Source organism: Perca fluviatilis, chromosome 6 (assembly GCF_010015445.1).
Source record: "Perca fluviatilis chromosome 6, GENO_Pfluv_1.0, whole genome shotgun sequence".
Lineage (NCBI taxonomy): Eukaryota > Metazoa > Chordata > Actinopteri > Perciformes > Percidae > Perca > Perca fluviatilis.
Window position 1 is genome coordinate 7,550,573 of NC_053117.1, and position 22,509 is coordinate 7,573,081.

The window sequence follows — 22,509 nt, forward strand, 5'->3', positions numbered from 1 at the left end:
GGATTAAGCGCCTGTACGTAGCCATTAGGTTTGTTTTGTTGTTCCGGTCTACCTAACGTAGCAAACTAGCTCCAGTAGCACCGAGTAGCACTGGTAGCAACTTGAGAAGAGCCCACAAGCCTTGTCAAAAATTAGCTGCAGTACAATAAAGTGTAGGCATTTTTATGTCAACAAGGTGCTTAGAGGGCTGCGCAAATCTTTTTCTCAAAAAGCGGAGCTTTGGACTCTTAAAAACGGGTAAATATTGAAATGTTTTTAGCTGTTTTCTCGACTTTGAAGCATGTTGTTTTGTGTGAGAGATGTAACGTTAGGTCCGTTAGCCAGCGGGAGCCAGGGCTCAGTTTGGAAGAGTTCGTCCAAGATGCTAACTCATTTTGTCGCCGTGTCTGTATTTTAATAAAAGTCATAAACACTCCCTAGCTAGCTACGTTGATATAAAACATTATAATGTTTTCAAATTCATGAAGTGACATTTTGTGTTGTTCTTTTAATTATAGCCCGGACAAGCTGACGTTAGGTAGCAAAGTAGCGCGACTTGACTGTTGCGCATAGGAGGTTTTTTGTGGATCACAACAAAAGGATTTTTGATAACAAGCTGGCAGCTAGCTCAGTTAAGCTAGCTAACGTTAGCTGACCTAGCTAGCTAGATGAGGACTTCTTCGTGATTTGCCTCTGATCTGCTTACTTACGTTAACTATAGTTTTTAGCCAAGACTATTTCAGCATTTTGCTGTAAAACACTCCGCAAGCTAACGCTAGTGAACTTATTGTTGTGATTTGAGTCAAGCAGGCCCCCCCCTACCAGGTAGCTAGCAGCCGGCCTTCCCAAGCCAGTTGGTGTTCGCACTGAGGGGGGCTGTCACAAAATACTCTCCTTATTCATGTTCATTAGATAGCGTTCACTGTATTATTCATTACGTTCTTTAGTAGCTGGTCGTGATTGCTTCCGTGCGCGGAATGCGACGCAGTGTAATGTTTGCATAAGCTGTCGTCAAGTGGACAAAACCACACAAGTGGCAGTTATGTAAGGTTAACGACGCTGCTGTCAAAACAGTATTACTATTTGATTTAATATTCGAAGTTTCATTGAATTATAAGCAAAACAGCCTTTTTTACTGTTTTGATGAGGCTAGATATAATTGTTTTTCTGTGCCATATTTTGTTTGTAACGATGCACTTTGTGTGTGTGTGTGTGTGTGTGTGTGTGTGTGTGACTTTCTCCCAAGGTGTCCATCTCTTCTGAGTATATCCTGCTTCCACTCTGTGACTTATTGGTCACTAGAGGGGCCCCATCAGAGCAAGGGCCCAAACTGTAGCTCCAGGTCCCCTCTTGTCTGTGTGCGTGTGAGAGCTTGTGTTGAGTCCTCTGGAGACTCCCGGCTTGTCCAGCTAAGATGTCCTCCATCTTGCCGTTCACCCCTCCTGTGGTGAAGAGGCTGTTGGGCTGGAAGAAGTCTACTAGCGGCCCCGGCGGAGCAGGCGGTGGGGAACAGAACGGGCAAGAGGAGAAATGGTGCGAGAAGGCTGTGAAGAGCTTAGTGAAGAAGCTAAAGAAGACAGGCCAGCTAGATGAGCTGGAGAAAGCTATCACCACACAGAACTGCAACACCAAGTGTGTCACCATCCCCAGGTATACCTCCCAACACTTGATTGCTGTTCAAACTAGGCTCAGAGAAAAGGCTGCTGCTGCAAGTGTGCTTAGTTGAGACCTCCGCATCATATAACACAGTGAAACCTTGGGCTGATGGCAGATGCTGATCTAGCACTTCTCTATTTTTAATTCTGTTCTCATAATTCTGCAATTCTGACATGCAAACCTGATGACAATACTTGAATGTTTTCCAGGGACGTGAAATATTAAAACATGAATTGCTCATTACAGAAGAGCTAATAATGAATCAATTCCCTGTTTGTTTACAACTGTACTTGCAGTTAGATAATGTGTATTACGCACAAGGGGAGAGAGACATTCAAAAGAGTGAGAGAAGATGTTCTCTTTATCAGCCAGCCGGCCTTGATGGCCCAGACTCATGTTCAGTGGGAACACTGTGTTAACAGATTCATTCCTTACTGATGTGCCGCCAAGTACCACATCAGATGTTTGTATGTCTGTAGATAGCGGCCTGGTTGTTATCGCCTGAGAATTGTTCTAGGCCGCAGTGTTATGTTTGTAGAGATACAGTGGCTGGCTCGATCTGAATGAAATACTTTCTTGGAGAGGGCTGGACTAGAAGAAGAGATCTACACGAGAGAGGGTGGGTTACAAGCATGCAAATAATGCCAGATTGGGGCATTGCCACCAGCCATACTTATGTTGGTACATTTTGATTGTGATTGGGAAACTCGTCTATCCTGCTTACCACTTAAGCAGGTACACATTCAACTTTTCGATTGATTCTACTTCAAACACCAAGTTTCCTGCAGTAAAAATAGCTGTTGAATTGTATCTACACGCTGCTGTGGCTGGTGGACAACAGTTGGTTTCCTGCCCTGTTATGAACCAGACAATTGCAATTTTGAATGGTTGTTGAGATCCCACCAATGGAATGAAGTACATGTGTATTTGTAGCATGTAACATGTAGAATGTGTCCTGTTATTATTCAGAAGCAACTACTCTCATTTGTCCTCATTCCAAGTTTTTTTATTTCTTATTTTTTTGGTTCATTTCCTTGTGAACGTTTTGAGAATGTCTGAGCATTTATTTGGTTTTCCAAGGTTGTCTCCCCCCCCCCTCCTCTTTTGTGCCATTGTGTGTCCTCAGTGTTTGTTTGAATGTCTCCAGATACGTTCTGACATAAACGACTGTAGTGGGGGAAAAAAAAGTTTTGAGTCATTTTTAAGTGTTTGATGCAATGCCACTGTTGATGAATGCTCTTTGTCTCACTCATTGTGTGTGTTAGCAGATTCCATGTTATGTTTTCGTTCCCTTAATTCTGTCAAAAAAAGGCTTCTCTTATTTAAAGTTCCCATCTTTCATTTCCTCTGCTAAAAATGAGTAGATGTCTTTATTTTGTCATAAACTCTAATAAAAGAGGCCTTTTAATGTTTACATTACCCATACTGATATTTCTGAATGAGCCATGTCCCATGTTTATCATTTGTTTTTTGTTTTTGTTTTGTTGTTTTCTCTGTGCACAGCAATTGCTCTGAAATATGGGGACTGAGTACACCAAATACGATAGAACAGTGGGATACATCAGGCCTATACAGCTACCCTGACCAAACCAGGTGACTATCCTCAACTATTGTATGGTGTTGCATACAACTTTGATGTGGGAGAGTTGTCATTACAATGTTTGAGGTGACGGACATTGAGAACATCTTTGTGTCTCGCTCTCGTCTCCACTCAATCCAATCCATCTCCATTTCCCTCCCCTACCTGGCCATATAATGTGTCACCCCCCTCTCCCCTGCATGTCTTCTACATCTCACCATCATCTTCTGTTTGCTGTTCAATCAGATCCCTGGATGGCCGCCTGCAGGTCTCCCACAGGAAGGGGCTTCCCCATGTTATCTACTGTCGCTTGTGGCGATGGCCGGACCTTCACAGCCACCACGAGCTGCGCGCCATCGAGGCCTGTGAGTATGCCTTCCACCTCAAGAAGGATGAGGTCTGCATCAACCCCTACCACTACCAGAGGGTGGAGACCCCAGGTGAGATGACCTAAAACATGCACATCTCTTTGTATTTCAATGTCTACTGCATTATTGTTGCATGATTGTTTAAGTCTGTGGCGCACACTGTGACTTGTAAAAAAATAAAAATAAACTGAGTGCTAAGCTGCAACCTTTTTACTAGGGGTGGGGGGTGGAAATCGAAACGGCATAGTATCGCGATATTTTCCGTGGCAATACTGTATCGATACACAGACGCAAGTATCGATCTTTTATTACATATGTGTTGGTCAGTTTGTCTGCTTGACAATCCCATTTTGCAGCATTACATTGAAGTGAAATGAACAAACAGAGAAATATATCTTTTTAGATAAAACAGATGTTGACAAAGTTTCCTTTTGGGGACATCATTTGAAATTTGGAAAAATTTGAAGTATTGCAGAATATTGCAATATGTTTAAAATTGCAATAATATCGTATCGTGGTGATATTGTATATATTGTAACGTGAGGTCTGTTGATTCCCACCCCTACTTTTTACCACATTTGTCTTTTATAGAATTTTGATGAACTTGATCTTATGGGAACAATTTTTGCCTTAGAGATATGAAAATGGGCCAGACTGTGATGCACACCTTTTTATTTAATGGAAGTCTTCTTTTTTGTTTACTTCAAGGTGTAATTTGACATTTTAAGAAATACGCTCATTGGATTTCTTGTTAAAAGTTAAATGAGAAGATTAAACAGATTAAACAAACCAAACATAATGTGTTCATTGGTGAGCTTTAGAGGTGCTAGTAAGCAGATTTTTTTTTTTTTTTTACCTTTGGACAGAGCCATGCCAGCTTATTCTCTGTTTCCAATCTTTATGCTTAGCTAACTGACTGCTGGCTGTAGCCTTATACAGTATTTAACAAAGTGATAATGGGAGTGGTGTCAATCTTCTCGGCAAGAAAACAAACAACCGTTTTCACCCAAAATGTCGAACTATTCCTTTAACCCTTGTGTTGTCCTTCGGGTCCCAGTGACCCGAAGGACAACACAAGGATTATGTACTTCCGTTTACTTTGTTGAGAATTGCTCTCTAAACAAGGGTTAATACAGCACCTTAGTTCTTGTTTGTACAGCATTTTGGTCAGCTTAAACTGTTTAAATGTGTTCTAGAAATAAACTTTACTTACTTACTTTACAAGAAACAGGGTTTAGAGAGCAATTCTCAACAAAGTAAAGGGAAGTACATAATCATTGTGTTGTCCTTCGGGTCACTGGGACCCGAAGGACCACACAAGGGTTAAGAGTTTCACATGTGGATGATATTAAAATCTGCAGTGAAACCGGCTTCATTCTGCCTTAACAAGCCATTAATATGTTAAAGATTTCCGTTTAAATGTCACCTGTTTTCCCTTTCATCATTGTCTTATTGCTGTGGCCAGTTTTTTTCCCCAACAAAAATGAAACCTGTTTTAAAGCACTTGTTCATTTTTGCATGAAAACGGGCCAAAACCAACCAGCAATAATTTTGGAAAAGCGCATCAATAATAAGAGTCTAACTCGTCTCTTCTAACCCTTTTACCCGTAGTGCTGCCTCCTGTTCTTGTGCCAAGACACTCGGAAATCCTGCAAGATCTGCCACCTTTGGATGACTACACTCATTCCATACCTGAGAACACAAACTTCCCCGCAGGAATCGAACCTCCAAACAACTATATACCAGGTGAGTTTGTCACCGCACTGGATCGGAGTGACTATATTTGACTAATGTACTGAAGGGTTACATAATGTGCCAAATAATATCTGAAAATGAAGAAACCTCTTTTCGGTTTCTGTATGCAGTAGCGTATTACATGGTATTTAGTTTGTATATGTACGCTTTTTTGATACTGATATTGTATTACTCAAAGAGAAACTTGTGATTCTCCATATCATGGGTTTAGCTGTAAGTATTTTTACTATTGACATAACTTTATGGGGGGAAAAAGTGGAACTATTATGCTTTTTCTGTATTTCCTGTCGTCATATTTATAATGCCATAATCAAATAATGAGCTCAATTTATTTCAGCGAAATCCCCGTGAGCTAAAACGTTCATTTGGTTTAGAAGCCTTTATCTGCAATTTTTGACAGTAAAAAGTGCTGCTATATTCTGACTGTCCACTGCTAACAACAGTAGCTGCGTGTTAACGACAGACAGCTGTAACCTTTGCGGCCAATGCTGGTAATTTCTCCCCAATTTTGGGACACGTTACTCCTGGAACATGTCCAGTTGTGTAGTATTTGGTTAAGAAGCCTTTTATTGGTGATTTTTTCACGTTACAAAGTGCTGCTATATACTCAGTTGCAGTCAGTCTCAGGCTCTTGAGTGAAACAACACAGCGGACATGCGCTGGCCAATCAGAGCAGGCAAATTCGGGGGTGGGGGGCTTAAAAAGACATGCACGCCAACAGAGCGTCTCAGACAGAGGGTGAATACAGGTGCAGCCGACATGGGCATTTTATTATTTTTTTTTTTTAACCTTTAAAGTTTTTTTTTTTTTATCACTAAACGTTTTTTAAGGATTTGACAGGTTTTTGTATGCAGTGTATTACATGGTATCTAGTTTGTATATGTAAGGTGTGTTTTTTTTTTTGTTTGTTTTTTAATACTGATGTTGTATTACTCAAAGAGAAACCGCATATCCTGGGTTTAGCTGTAAGTGTCCTCTTCTTTTGCTATTGACATCATTTCAGGAAAATAAATGTGACAACACTAATGGCAGTAGGTTAAACTGGCATATTACATTATGATAACATCACAGCTCTTTCTTTTTTTTTCTTTTTTTCTTTTTTTTTTCTTTTCATTTTAACAGAAACGCCTCCACCCGGCTACATCAGTGAGGATGGGGAGGCAAGCGATCAACAGATGAATCAAAGTATGGACACAGGTACCCTAGACTAGCAACTCCTTCTCCTTTCCCTGCGAGTCTGCCTCACCTCCCCAGCCAGGTCGAAGTCAAATGCGTGTTTCATGGAATAAATCTGCTACAGATACATTCGTGATAAACGATCAGCAACACAACAGTTGAAAACTACTATTTTAGACACAAGGCTTTATCCTTAACATTCTCCTTTGCTTCGACAGACCTGATCTACCCTGCATTAGAAGCCAATCTCCGATCAAAGATTGCTGACAATACCAAATAGTTTGCCTAGAGAGCGGGCAGCTCTGTGAAATACCTGGTCCAAAGCTCACGTTCGACTCTTTTGAGTTTCTCCACAAATCTGTGGAAATCAACTTGAACAATTTAGGAAGGATGGTACATTCTTTGTCTCCAGCCCATGGAATATACCCTGTCTCTCTTTGCTGGCTCTAAATTCTCTGCCTCACCAGAGCGGGTTTGCATCCTTGATGTGCTGTTAATGATAACCATAACAGCAGCAGCAAGCTACTTATTGTTTTATACATCATCCATTTATTTCTCTGTGCAGTCAAGTAAGTTATAGTTCAAACTGTGTAATCCCAACAAACCACCAACAAAGCAAGCTGTAGGATGTACAGACGAGGCTTTTGTTACGGTAATAGTAAACGGCATCTCCACATCACTCGAATGCAAATTGATCAGTTTTACAGTACCATGGCATTCCTTTGCAAGGCAGCCGCCACTTTCATCATGCGCCTTTTTGATCTGCTACACCTGGTACCCTCGTTCTGGTCTCCTGTGAACCCATCCTTCTCACGACTCCCTGTTTTTCTTTTGTCAGGTTCTCCAGCAGAGCTCTCCCCCAGCTCCCTGTCTCCTGTCAACCACAGCATGGGTAAGACGCAAAACGATACAAAGACTAAAACAATACAGAAACAATCAAGCACACTGCATATTAAAGGTGCATTAAGCGATGCTATTTTTTTTTGTCAAAATGAGCAAATATCCCACAGTCACCTAGCTCTTTATTTTCTGTGTGCGCTGAAAAGAAATCTGGGGTTAATGAGGGCTGTGGGAATGGAAAACAAACCGAAAGGGTGCACGAGAATAACATAACACGGGTGGGGGGGGGGGGCTGTCCGGGCCAGGAGTCATCAACAAGACGAGTTGGCAGAGAAACAGCAAAAGAGGGAAAGGACTGAAGAATACAAATTAAAATTTTTTTATTTACGGTAATGGAGGAAGAGACGTTTTAACGCTGCAGAAATCTCCTGCCATTTTTCGTTTAGTCAGCAGAGAACACTAGCAGAAGTAGTCGCCATGGCGCGTCCATTAATCTGGGTGGCAGAGATTCTGAATGGCGTTATTTTATTTGTGTGGCAGTGGAGTTCAAATATAAACAATCTTTCCGCAGCCACGCTTAGTGCACCTTTTTAATACATCACAGCTTGACACTTGGTTAGACTATATACACAGACACTTGCAGTGCCTTTTCATCCGCTCATGAGCAGTGTTGTATCAAAAAGAGACTGTTGGGATGAACCTGACTGACGCTACCCTCTGCTGTAGACCTCCAGCCGGTGACTTACTCTGAGCCAGCCTTCTGGTGCTCTATAGCCTATTACGAGCTGAACCAGCGCGTAGGGGAGACGTTCCACGCCTCTCAGCCCTCGCTGACGGTGGACGGATTCACCGATCCATCAAACTCTGAGCGCTTCTGCCTGGGCCTGCTGTCTAATGTCAACAGGAACGCCACTGTGGAGATGACCCGGAGGCACATAGGTACGGCACAGCTTCAGGTCGCTTTTAAAGTAATCAATAATCTCTAGATCACCCGTTACCGTTTGTTTTTAGTTTTCAAAATGTGCCACTGATCTAGGTGTACGTGTGGACACATCTTGTTCAAGTCAGCTCTCGTGTTCTAACTTCTGTCTGTCTGTGTTTACAGGAAGAGGAGTTAGACTCTACTACATTGGAGGGGAGGTATTTGCTGAGTGCCTGAGTGATAGCGCCATCTTTGTCCAGAGTCCAAACTGCAACCAGCGGTATGGCTGGCATCCAGCAACAGTGTGTAAAATTCCTCCAGGTAAGGTGCTGAAGATGTCACTTATGTAGCAATTAGGGAAATGTGCTGAAATTGACAGTAAGGTACCCGCTGAACAAAAAAGATTTATAGACTGGTAATGGTAATATATGGAGCTCTTTCCATGTAAATGAATATGATGCTGAAGAAGACCATACATATCCAGCAGACCCCCCAATGAAGATTTTAGAAGGCATACACCACCAAAAATGTATTTGTGATATAAAAATCCACATCCTGTTTGCATGAAAGGTGTCTCTGAAAGCTTTAGAACTATAGATCCTTGGCTAGCCTTTGATATCTCCTTTGTGGTGGATGCCAGCTGTATTCAGTTAGGATCAATATTGGCAAAGGATTCTAATGGAGACCCAGAGTCACGGCAAAAAAAACGTATTGCAGCGTCCTAATAGCCGGGAAACACTTAGCCGATTATCGGCCGTTAGACAGTCTGGCGAGGTCAGTGACGCGAATCTGTTCGGTGTGTCCCGTGCCGTCATCAGTCTGGGGGGCTGTCGCCGTTCATTTTGGCCAACCTGACATGTCCGGGCAGCCGGGACTCACCCAGAAACGGGGAGCGGAATGAGGTGACTAGAGTCTCTCAAAATCTGACGAAAATCTTTTAAACTGACCTTTGTTGAGCTGAAATGAAGACAGATTCAGCAACTGCACGGCCTATTTCTCGCTTAAAATGTTCTCAGAAACATGTTTCAGTGAACTATTTTAGTACAATATGAGATCGTATTCTGAACGGCCGCCATGACAGTCTGACTTTGAATTTCCGGAGAAAACAAACCCATGTGACGCGTTTGTCCAATCAGCTGCCGGTTTTCATTTCCTGGGCAACAATACAGATTAGCGGCACCTGCTGTTATAGAGATGTATTACGTCTCGTCTCGTCTTTTTGGTGTGTTCTGTGGCACTTTTTGGACCAACACGGGGAGACTGATCATTTCAACTGGCTTTTCTGCTGAGGGTCGGCCGTCTGGTTGGTGGGTAGACACCTTTTAGAAACCTCTCAAACCGCCTCTGCAGTACAGAGCATGTGAATTTCCACTCCTCGCCAAAAAAACTATTTGCTCCTTTAGCTCCCGGCCACTTGATTCCACTCGGTGCTCAACTCCGATTTCACCCCTCTCTACTCAAATCCCTCACCTCTTTCTCTAAAAAAAGAAGAAAAAAAAAGCTGCGCTGTACTTATCAGATGAACGGCGCCCACCCTCCCTTCATTCCCGGAGCTCCGCCAGCAAAAGTTCCGCCTTATGGAAGGCGCTGGCGGTAGGGCTGCACGATTATGGCCAAAATGATAATCACAATTATTTTGATCAATATTGAGATCACGATTCATTTTCATGATTATTTGTTGAATTCAACCAAAACAAATTTTATTGTCACATAAGCTAATTATAACTGCTTTCACATCCATATTGTGCTACATTCCTCCTTTTGTTGAAGGATACTATGAAGCAGTATGCCATTTCAGCTGTTGTGGGACCGCTTTCCACACATGCGCATTTGTCGTGAAAAGATACAGGCAACGCAATTTTCTGTTCACGTTAACAGCGCACGTTAAAATCCAGTGCCAAAATGGCACCGGTACCCGGTATCTACCGGACGAAATAGCAACGCGGATTACGGTGCAACTTAAATGTCTGCATTGCGCTCTGATGCTCCAAAACAGAAGCTAGAGGCAACAGAAACATTGCTGCATGTCACGCTAGTAAACCCTAATAACACGTTACACAGCAGGTAACGTTAGCCTACCATTAGCTAGCTACAGTAAACACTAATAACACTTTATACAGCAGGTAACGTTAGCCTACCATTAGCTAGCTACAGTAAACACTGATAACACTTTATACACTAATAACACTTTATACAGCAGGTAACGTTAGCCTACCGTTACAGAAGTAACTGGATTAAACACGGCTAAAATGCTGACAGCTAAACGGTGTAGTGCAGGGGTCACCAAACGGTGCCCGCGGGCACCAGGTAGCCCCCAAGGACCACATGAGTAGCCCTCAGGCCTGTTCTAAAAATGAAAACTGAATATTGATATTATCTGTTTCCCACCTTGTTTTTTTTTTTTTTAAACATGTTTTTATTTGAGAAAATGAGTATTGGACACAGATATTCAACATACATACTTTTTCTTATTTTCTCCCCTCCCACCCATCCCCAACAAGCTGCCGGTGCAAAAAAATAAATAAATAAAAATAAAACAAAATATATATAAAAAAAATAAACATACATACATACACAACAAAATAATAAATATGAGAGAAAGTGGATATTCAAGACAGTACAAGTGGGCTACATGCCTTCTGTGACTATCACTACACAGGTTTTCTGAGGTCCCTGAGTCTCCAAGGAGGCACACGCACAAACACAACAGGGTTTATTCCTGCCTGATTTTCAGTTCTGTGGGAGAACTTCAAGTTTCTCAAAGTAAGATAATAGAGGGGCCCATGTATCATGGAACTTTTGGGTCGACCCTCTAATGCAATATTTTATCTTTTCTAGCTTAAGGAATAGGATCAGGTCTTTCATCCAGGAGGAGGCTTTGGGTGGATGTGATGATTTCCACTCCAACAGGATCCTTCTCCGGGCCAGGAGAGTTGAAAAAGCAAGCACATTTTTTATTTTATTTTGCAACGATATACCCTCCCCTGGAACTCCAAATATAGCCATCTCAGCAGAGGGTTGGATATCTCTGCTAAAAGCTTCAGATAAAGTTTGAAATATCGTAGTCCAAAAATAATATAGTTTATCACAGGACCAGAACATATGAGCCAGGTCGGCTTTAGCGACCTGACAACGGTCACAAGTTTCACTTACATTAGAATACATCTTAGAGAGTCTGACTCTACTATAATGGATTCGATGGAGAACTTTGAACTGAATCAAGCCAAGACGGGCACATGAGGTGGACCCATTCACTCTATATAATGCACCATCCCAGGTTGCATCTGAAATATTTATTCCGAGTTCTTCCACCCAATCTGCTCTAATCTTGTCAAGCGATACTGTATTGAGTGATGTTATACTATTATAGATTTTTGAGATGAGACCCCTATGACGCATGGGAGTTTGCAGAATGATATCTATTCCTGTTTTTGGAGGTAGATTAGGAAAGCATGGGCTAGTAGTATGGACAAACCGGCGAATCTGAAGGTAACGGAACAAGTTAGAGCGCTGCAAATTAAATTTGGAGGAAAGAGCATCAAAAGTAGCGAACGTTCCATCTATGTAAAGATCACTGAATTTACTTAATCCTGCCCTCTGCCACTGGACAAAGGCAGGATCTAATTTGGCTGGGAGAAAGACATGATTATTGCAGATGGGACTATAAAGAGAGAAGTCCGTCAGATTGAAATTTTGTCTAAATTGCGACCAAATTTTTAAGGTGGAGATTACAATGGGACAAGAAGAGTATTTTATAGGAGAGAAGGGAGCTTGCGAGGTAACTAATGCGGGGAGTGATGAGGAAATACACGCATCAATTTCTGGTTGGCACCAATCAACATCCGGACTCTGAATCCAATAAACAATTTTTTGTAGGTTTGCTGCCCAGTAATAATACATCAGATTGGGCAAGGCCATACCTCCCTCTGTTTTATGCCTCTGAAGGAATACCTTCCGAATTCTAGGATGTTTGTTACCCCACAAAAAAGAAGACAGCAGTTTATCAACCAGTCGGAAGAATGACTTTGGGAGGAAGACTGGAATACTCTGAAAGAGATATAAAAACCTCGGCAATATGTTCATTTTAATACACGCTATTTTGCCTGCTAAGGATAGGTTCAGAACACTCCACTTCTGAAGGTCGCATTTAAGATTATTTATCAGGGGAGTGAAATTTTTGTCATACAGACCAGGGAACGAACGGGTGACATTAATTCCCAAATATTTAAATCCTGATCTAGAGAGGGGAAGGGCGGTCTGTTTCTGCAATTTGGAGGGCTGTTGTTGATTGGAAAACATTCGCTCTTTAAAAAATTTAATTTATATCCTGAAAACCTGCCAAATCTGTGTAGCATATTCACGATGTCAGAGGCAGATGACACTGGGTCTGAGATGTAAAGCAACAAGTCGTCCGCATATAGGGACACTCTGTGTTCTAACTGTTTTCTGTAGATTCCCTTGAAGCGATGTGAGGTTTTCAGCATAATTGAGAGAGGTTCGATAGCTAAAACAAAGAGAAGTGGACTAAGGGGACAGCCTTGCCTGGTACCCCTAGACAGTGAGAAGGACTTAGAACACAATTTATTAGTAATTACGCCTGCCTTAGGTGATGCATATAACAGTCGTATCCAAGATATAAGTTTTGGCCCAAATCCAAATCTTCCCAATACCACAAATAAATATGGCCACTCAACCCGACCAAACGCTTTTTCCGCATCCAGGGAGACCACCACCTCCGGGTATCTCCCGGATGTGCGGCTGAAGTCGACACTGAGGAGCTTGCGTTATATTAGAAAAGAGTGGCCCCCCTAACAAAGCCTGTCTGATCCGAGCGATATTATGTCCATCATAACAGTATCCAGCCTAATAGCAAGAAGCTTAGCTAGTACCTTAACATCTCCGTTCAGAAGTGATATGGGCCTACGTAGAAACAACATCGCGTTTTTGCCAGGCTTTAATAGGAGTGTAACATTAGCTTCTGTGAGGGTTTGTGGCAAGGTTCCCCGATCCAGTGAGTGATTGAACATTTCAAGTAACAGAGGGGCTAATTTGGATGAAAATTTTTTGTAAAATTCGACTGGGTAGCCGTCTGGACCGGGGGCCTTGCCACTTTGCATTGCTGAGATAGAGCTGATAACTTCATTAAGTGTGATGGGCTTATCCAAATCTGTCCTCTTATCAGGGTTTATAGAAGGGGCATCTAAGTTATCCAAAAAATTTAGCATGTCCGAGTCATCCTCTGGAAATTCAGATGTGTATAAGTTTGAATAAAATGTCTTAAAAATATCACTAATTTCAACAGGGTCAACTGTTAGCTCACCAGAAGGCTTCTGGATCTGTGGAATGAGCTGAGCTGCCGATCTAGATTTCAGTTGGTGGGCCAGAAGACGGCCTGCCTTTTCACCATGCTCGTATACAAAACCTCGAGACCTGAGCAGATATTGTTCCGTTTCCTGTGTTAATATTAGGTTATATTGCATTTGTAAGTCTAGTCTTTCCTTATACAGTTCATGGGAGGGTGATGTGGAATGTCTACGGTCTAAGTCAAGCATTAAGTTTAAGAGTTGTTCCTGCTTCCATTTCCTGGCTTTGTTGCGTGTTGCTGTGTAAGATATTATTTCGCCCCTAATTACCACTTTCAGTGTCTCCCACAAGATAGACGGTGAGACAGAGTCCGACTTACTTGCCTGTAAGAAATTATCAATAGCGGTCGAGATTATTTCATAAAAGTTTTTATCTGCCAGCAAAGTTGAGTCCAATCTCCAATTGGGGCGCTGAGCTTGATTGAGGGGAAAACATAAATCCAGCAATACTGGCGAGTGGTCCGACTCCACAATGGCCGAATATTCACTTTTCTTAACGAAGGGGAGCAAGGTTTTATCTATAAAAAAATAATCAATCCTTGAATATGATTGATGTACATGTGAAAAAAAAGAGAACTCTTTATTGCGTGGAAAAAGAAAACGCCAAGGGTCTATACAGCCTGCCTCACTCATAAATGTAGACAGGGCATGAGCCATCTTGGATGGAGACATAGACTTGGGGTTAGATCGGTCCAAGGTCGGATCCATAACACAGTTTATGTCACCGCCAAAGATCAAACGGTGAGAGTTCATGTAAAGCAGAGATCAACCTGGATACAAAACTGGCATCATCCCAATTAGGAGCATATATACAAGCAAGTGAAACTGGAACATTAAAGAGGGAGCCAGTCGCTATGACAAATCGACCCTGTGGGTCTGATATTGATTCATTAAGAGAAAACTGTACATTTTTATGTATTAATATCGTTGCTCCTCTTGCCTTGGTATTGAATTGTGAATGATAAAGTTGCCCCACCCATGGTTTCTTAAGTTTCATATGGTCTAATGTTACCAAATGCGTTTCTTGTAGAAATGCTATTTCCGTTTTTAATTTTTTAAGGTGTGCAAAAATTTTGGCCCGTTTCACCGGCCCTCTCATGCCTTTTACATTCCAACTAGTAAAGCGGACAGCTGAACCTCTCATTCCAGCATCGCTACTTGATAAGTCAGTCACAGTTGTTCAGTTTTATGACTGTTGTGACCCAGAGACCTCATCTGAAAGCCCTTCACATGGAAGCATGTTGTCTTATCCACAAAATTAAACACCGTAAAATAAAAAAATAAAATACACAAATGGATCAAATAGCCTAATATGACAGCACCGAACTTGAACCCAATTAGAACCCAACCTAACTGTGCCTTCGCTTCCCCAACTGAAGCAAATTGCAGCTCCTTATATAACTTGTAGGTCTTCCGATAGACCGTCCTCTTATTAACTAACTTGGGGGGGCACCCAATCAACTTATATGCAAATTACATTATTAATCTATAAACTGAACCAGTAATAGTATTTACAAACAGTGGCATATGTATGCAGGTATGCTGTTATTCAGGGAAGCAACACAGTCAGCCTTATATTAATGTGATCAGAGGCCCAGATTCAAGTTCAAGTTAAATTAAAGAGCGCAGCTATTTAGCTGCCGCACATTAAAACAGAGAATCTTAACATTTGGTCCTAAAATTAGTACTATGTGGGCCTTAGAACAGTGATAGAATAAAACAAGACAGGTAAATAAAATATGGTAGTCTAAACAAGACCATAAATAATCCAACATTACTCGTAAATGTGTGGGTAGATATTGAGAAATAAAGTAAGCCATTTACATAAGGATTCTTGGAGCTGAGCTTCTATCTTACCCACTGAATCCCAAGAGCCTGTAGAAACCAAAAGCAGTCCACGTTGACGGGAACATTATAAGGCTGAGTTGTTCTGATGTGCTTTTCTTTTCCCATTATTAAAAGTCAGCAGACAGTCTCTGAACACAGAGTGCACAGTTGCCACAAAATAAGGTTCACAGTCATTACTCCAGACGCAGTGGCCCAGCCAGTAAGTGATTACGCTGCAACACGGCGATCGTAGAACACTTGGGCCTCTTCTGGTGTGTCAAAAATGTGGCTTTCTCCATCAAAAGTGACTCTGAGTCGGGCTGGAAAGAGCAGACGGAACTGCACTCCTCTCTGGTAAAGAACCCGTTTAACGCCGTTGAATGCCGATCTCTTCTTAGCGAGAGTGGTGCTGAGGTCAGGGTACAGTCTCAAAGTAGTCCCCTTATATTTTACTTCGTGCTGCCTGGACCATCTCAAAGCGACATCCTTCTCCCGGTACCGGTGGAAACACAGGATGAAGGGCCGTGGAGGACGTCCTGCTGCGGGCCTAGGTCCGGCTGCGCGGTGTGCACGGTCAAGCTCTGGGGGAGACGGGAATACGTTATCCCCCATGACATCTTTCAACAGCCCCGAGATAAAGATAGCAGGGTCATGGCCGTCTTCACTTCCTTCAGGCAAATTTAGAATGCGGAGGTTAGCTCTGCGAGATCTATTTTCCAGATTTTCAAGGCGATCCAGCAGAGTCTCGTTCTGGGCCTGAAGTGATTTGACGGCAGCTTCAGCTTAACAAATCCGTTGAAAGTTATCACCTGTCAGGTTTTCTGCTGCAGCGAGTCGGCCCTGAAAAGAGCTAACTTCGTCGCGCAGCCCATCCACTGAAGCTTTTAGAGGCTGAATTGTCTCTTGGATTAGTGTGGCCACATCATCCTTAAAGTTGGTCCGTTGCTTAGATAGTTCTGTAATCAGTTGAGACATGGAGACTGGATCTCCGTCTTTGCTGGCGCCAGGTTTTCCCGTGTCAGTAGACGCAGCCGCCATTGTTGCTAGCTTGCTAGCTACGCTGTTTGTTCGTCTGGTTGAAGGCGGGTGTCTCTGTGATTTAAGATTATCGCTGTCCATTTCGCCGTCGTGAGGGTTCAACAATTATATTTACACCTGTGCGACGCTTAATATGCGTGTAAAACTTCGATTATTAAAGTTATTAAGAAAGTTGACCGGGAGCCCCTTCACCCTACGCCTCTCACCTACATCATCAAACCGGAAGTCGTTTCCCACCTTGTTAAGTCATTGTTGATAATTATTGTGAGAAATCATTAAGGTGGTCAGTGTCTTCACATAGATGAGGATCATTAATCATTAATAATCATATATAACTAAAGGCAAACTGAGCACATTTGTTATTTCAGAAGAGTGTATCAAATTGGTAGCCCTTCATATGACTCAATACCCAGGAAGTAGCTCTCGGTTTAGAAAAGGTTGGGGACCCCTGGTGTAGTGTGACTGTATTTCACTGGAGAGGATTCCAACAGCAGGACGTACAACAGTCTGCCGCTAAAGCTATGAGCTAACAGACACAAACAGGCACTATGGTCACTGCTGTTGTCTGAAAAACAACACCGACGGGACAAAAATGTTACATTTACTGGTAAACTGGTAACCCTCGGGACCGACTTATGACCGACTGCTATCTGTTGTAGAATTTTCCTCACGTTTGCTCTGTCTTCTGTGACTGTCTACATTTAGAAACTGATCTGCGCGGTGCAGGGAACAACTCTGATTGGCTCATGGAGGCACGTGATCAGACAATGGTTTATGGAGCTTTGGAAAAAAAAAAAAACTTTGATACAGAGCATTCTAAGAACGGATTGAATCATTTTAAATATCGCTCGATTAAGTGAATTTGATCGTGGGAAGCCAAAATCATGATCGTGATTAAAATGCTAGGGCTGCACAATTAATTGCAATTTTATCGAAATCGCAATATGATCTAGTGCAATATCCACATTGCAGGGGGGCGCAATATTTGTTAAAGGCAAAATATGTGTCAAACTATTTTAAATGAAGTGTTGTGGTGCTGCAGAGATGTCCTGGCCTACAGACTACTGTAAAGAAAAAATCTTTATTTGGTACAGATCCTCGCAGAAATCACATAATTATTTTTATTTTATTTTAATATTTTCAATGAAAATGAGAATGATACAAAAATAATTTCCTCCAATATCGTGAATCATATCGCAATATCAATGTAAAATAATCGCAATTTCGAGCACCTGGTTAGCTCGCCTGGTAGAGCGGGCGCCCATATGTAGAGGTTTATTCCTCAACGCCGCGGGTTTGACTCCGACCTGTGGCCCTTTGCTGCATGTCATTCCCCTTCTCTCTCCCCTTTCAAGTTTAAGCTGTCCTATCCAAATAAAGGCCTAAAAAAATGCCCCACAAAAAATTGCAATTTGATATTTTCCTCATATCTTGCAGCCCTACTCTGCGCTCCATTCAAAATCCTCTTACTTTCGCTCACATGCTCTGCTGCAGTACAATCCACCGCTCTGCCACTGAGCCGTACTCTGTCAATCAGTCTAAGTGGGATGCTACTTTACAGTGTCTGATTTAAAGAAGGCACTGTAAAGTTTTGCTTGGATGTACGGATGTAACAATGCATTGTGAATCTATTTAAAATCAATTTTAAATGTTTAGAATGATCGCAATGCAATTTTTAAACGGCCTGTAGTGTTACGCTAGTTAACTGTACAGAAGGTAACTAGGGCTGCACGAAATCTCTAATTGCGATTATTTTTTTTTACTGATATTGCGATTGCAATATGATTCACAATATTTAAGGGGATGATCATGTTTGTATCATTATTCTCATTTTCATTGACTAATATTAAATCTTAAAACATTAAAATGATTATAGTGTGATTTTCTTTTCTTTTTTTTTGCAAGGATCTGTACCAAACAGATATGTTTTATGTAGTCTGTAGGATAGGATTTCTAGGCCGGGACGTCTCTGAGGCTTCACAATACTTTATTTTAGAATGGTTTGACACATATTTTGCCTTTTAACAAATATTGCGCCCCTCTGCGATTTGGATATTGCACTAGTCCATATTGCGATTTGGATTAACTGGTGCAGCCCTACAGGTAACGTTAGCCTGCCTTAGTCTGTATCCACAACGTTCCACTTCTGGGATTGTTGAGGTGCCGCCGGAAATGCTGGATGTCTTGTAATTTCGGCCGGATATCCGTTACCTTCCGCTTCCTTTGTGTTGGGGTTCTAAACTCCGGTGGATTTCTGAGGACTATGGTTAACTGCTCCTCAGATCTCTGCAGGGTAAATCCAGACAGCTAGCTAGACTATCTGTCCAATCTGAGTTCTCTGTTGCACAACTCAAACAACCTTTTGAACGTACACGTTCCACCAAAACAAGTTCCTTCGCAAGGCTATTTTGCAGCGGCACCGTGGTTCCGTCCGGCGCTTGGCGTCGCCCAAGACGATTGTGATTGTTTTTAAAGAAATGCCGTTAAACCAGAGCACGTTTTTCTCCCATCCCGGAATGCTGTGTGGACTAGCCAGACCCTCCTCCATAGAGCGCTGTGGAGAAAAAAAATCACAGAAAAACTCCACATTAACCTTTTTTTTTTTTTTTTTTTTTTTTTTTTAGGTTGTAATCTAAAAATCTTCAACAACCAGGAATTTGCAGCCCTGCTGGCTCAGTCTGTCAACCAGGGCTTTGAAGCTGTTTACCAGCTCACCAGGATGTGCACCATCCGCATGAGCTTTGTCAAAGGCTGGGGAGCTGAGTACAGGTGAGCCCTGCCAGCGATACTGTATTTCAATAGCATAATTCATACATGCTGCATATCTGTTGAGGTTTGAAGTAAGCTGATTTTCTACTAATTTAAAAAAATGTTTTACCGGTGTATGACTGTTTCATCTGTCATAGGGAAAGACATGGGAAATTCATCTAAAACCTTTTTAGTTAAAGTGCTCATATTATGCTCATTTTCCGGTTCATAATTGTATTGAGAGGTTATATCAGAATAGGTTTACATTGTTTAATTTTCAACAAACGCCATATTTCCGTTGTACTGCACATTGCTGCAGCTCCTCTTTTCACCCTGTGTGTTGAGCTCTCTGTTTTAGCTACAGAGTGAGGCATCTCTGAGTCGCACATGCCACGCTAGCAGCTAGGCGAGCATTATAACGTGTGTTACAAAGTGACCCACGTTTGTCTCTGAAGTAAAGGCTGGACTACAATAGAGCTGTTTGGAGCAGTTGGTGAACAGTGTTTTCTGTTGGAGATGGTAAGTCCCTTTGGGGAACCTATAACGTGCACAAAAACACAATATAACACAATAAAGGAAAGTGGAAAAGCCAAAAAGCATAATATGAGCACTTTAAGGAATTGATTCCACAGAAGGGTTATACGTCAAGGACTTGACTTAAGTCGTGAAGCTTCATAAGTCCCATGTTGAAGAGGTGAAAAGGCTATGTCAGCACAGACCTCAGGCATTACAAAAGTACGTGTTTGTTTTCCAGGCGGCAGACTGTCACAAGCACTCCTTGCTGGATCGAGCTGCACTTGAACGGCCCCCTGCAGTGGCTGGACAAGGTTCTGACCCAGATGGGTTCCCCGTCTGCCCGCTGCTCCAGTATGTCCTAAACAGCTAAAGAAATGCCCCCAAAAAACGCAGCCCATTACATGATCATTAAATTCCCAACTTGTGAGTCCTTTCATGAAAAAAAACCCCACAGAATTAATTTTCTGTAACATTCTCCATAGTATTTGTGGCCCAGTTCCACATCCCTCTTTTAACTTTACACACACACACACACACACACACACACACAAAAGAACAAATGCACCTACACTGTTGCACTCACACATACAGACTTCAGTAAAAAAAAAAATAGAAAAGAAATTGGCACTTTGTTACCCATCTATGTCATGCACCTTGTTAAATTGCTTTTCCCCAAATCCTTAATATTAGATCTATTTGTGGTACAAATGAAATGTATATTGGTTTTTAGTCCAGGAAGTAGGGGAAATACCAAAAATATCTGTGAATAGTTTCTCAGTATTGAAGATTGCTTGTATGAGTAACACAAGCTTGAATGCTAAAATGATCTTTGTTCCAGCCCACCCCAACCATTGTTCTGAACCTAAGTTTACTTTACTTTGGGGAAGCTTGGCCCCATCTTTTGTCAAGGGGAGGTGGCTTGGTGAAGAAACGATGATGGCCTTGGTGGCCGTTCTCCTCCTGAAGGAAACACCACACAATGTGTTTATGAAATTTGAATTGACTCTGCCAGAATGGCCCTTTCTTTTTGTAACTCTTGACGTGTGTCGTTATAAGACATACTTCTTAATGGACAAATAGGAATGTTAGTTTAAAAAAAACAAAAAAACGAAGTAATTACAAAAAAAAACCCAAACAAACTGCAAACTCGATCTGGATGTAGTTTATTTCTTTGTCATTATATGGCACTCTACATGTCCGTGGTTTAGTTGATTTCGATCCCCACTGAACAGCCTGCTATGGAAGCTAATGAGATGTTGGCCAGGCTTTGCAAGGTGCACTGGGCAGGGACCAGAGAATATCAGCTGTTTATCAAAAGCTATTTTTATTTTTATTTTTTCCTCTTTTTGACTCGACACTGGGAGTCCTGGGGCTCTCCATGGTGAAGCATTGAACGTGTCACCGGGAGAAATTGAAGGTATCAATGAATTAATTCTGTTTTTAGCCTATATCCCCATTGTTTTGCTACTTTTTTGTATTCTCATGTATTTTTATATATAAATATACTTAAAAAAAATTCTGTCGTTCACTTTTTATTAAAGTAATATTTTCAAGACCACAGCTGTTTCTAAAGTGACATGGAGGGCATGGATCATTCCTTCGTTTTACCCAAAAGGTTTAGTTTGAATTAATTTCCAATTGCAGCTCTTTTGTCTTGTTAAAAAAAAAACAAAAAAAAAACTCACTGCCCCATATGATGTGTAGCCTGTTTCTATCCTTTTTTTTTTTTTTTTTTTTTTTCTTCAAAGAAATCCGGTGCATTTAAAGTACACAAAACGACAGATTGCCTGAAACCCCTTATCGACTTTGCTGTTAACGGTTTTAATGATTCCAGAGGCATGTAAAACTTTGTAATGGCCATTCATTTAGTCATCTCTTCACCTTTTTTGAAAAACACTCGTGACCTCTTGTAGCCTTTTGGTGCTTAGTCAAGCGGGTTAAGGTCAACCAGGTACAATTGGCTTTAAAAAAAAAAAAATGTTACAGAAAAATGGAAGGAAAAGCGGTTTTCTTCCATGAGGAAAGAAGAGCGAATGTGCCTGCACACTAGGACATTCTGTGTTAATGTGTGTATTGTATTTGTTCTGTCTATTGAATACAGTATGTACAACAAAGACTTATTAGCTTAAACTCTGCCATTATTGTCATTATGTGGCTGTTGCGAGTTTAACATGTCGCCCCCCCACCCCACCCCTCCCCCTTCCCCCTCCCTTCTTTTTGATGTAAATGTATTTACCTTACAGCACTAGTGATTGTACTTTAAGTGCACCTAGTGAAGTTTGGATTGGGGGAATTGAACCATGTGTTATAGGGTCCAGTGTTACATTGTTTTTATCTTTGGCCTACAACATATGAATGTGAAAAAAAAAAATACATTACAAAAACTGACGTGGACCAGACGTACATATACATAACAGTAGTACAGTATGTGTGTATTTAACAGTAATCTTTTTTGCAAAGCAGTCAGTACAGTAGATGTCGCAGTTGTTTTACCAGTAGAGGGCGGTATTGATAGAGCAGTTCTTTTTTTTTTTTTCTTTTTTTTTTTTTTTTTGACCATAAGCTTCTCAGGCGTGTGGCATATTATGCAGACTTCATAAAACACTAATAAAGATTTTTATTCTCATGATTCCGTCTGTGTGTGTGTTTCTTGATTGGAGATGGTGATATTCTGTCAAAGAAAATATAATGAGAATGAAGACTGGTAGTTGGATGTGGATTTAGTCAACAGTAATTGTTAAG

The 22,509-nt window shown here is 41.5% G+C and overlaps 1 protein-coding gene across 2 annotated transcripts; it reads left to right on the top strand.

Moving 5' to 3' along the window:
- The first annotated feature begins 41 nt into the window (after positions 1–41).
- Positions 42–22,396, top strand: LOC120560565 (mothers against decapentaplegic homolog 2). 2 transcript variants are annotated; one of them, XM_039803201.1, is made up of 11 exons: positions 42–237; positions 1,226–1,629; positions 3,139–3,228; positions 3,461–3,654; positions 5,194–5,328; positions 6,460–6,534; positions 7,352–7,405; positions 8,080–8,292; positions 8,459–8,596; positions 19,128–19,272; positions 20,006–22,396. In XM_039803201.1, the coding sequence occupies exons 2-11, from the start codon at positions 1,394–1,396 to the stop codon at positions 20,127–20,129; spliced, it is 1,404 nt and encodes a 467-aa protein (XP_039659135.1). In that variant the 5' UTR covers positions 42–237; positions 1,226–1,393; the 3' UTR covers positions 20,130–22,396. The 2 variants fall into 2 exon arrangements, with proteins under 2 accessions (XP_039659135.1, XP_039659136.1); XM_039803202.1 differs by having other exon boundaries at positions 6,460–6,522.
- Positions 22,397–22,509: the final 113 nt, after the last annotated feature.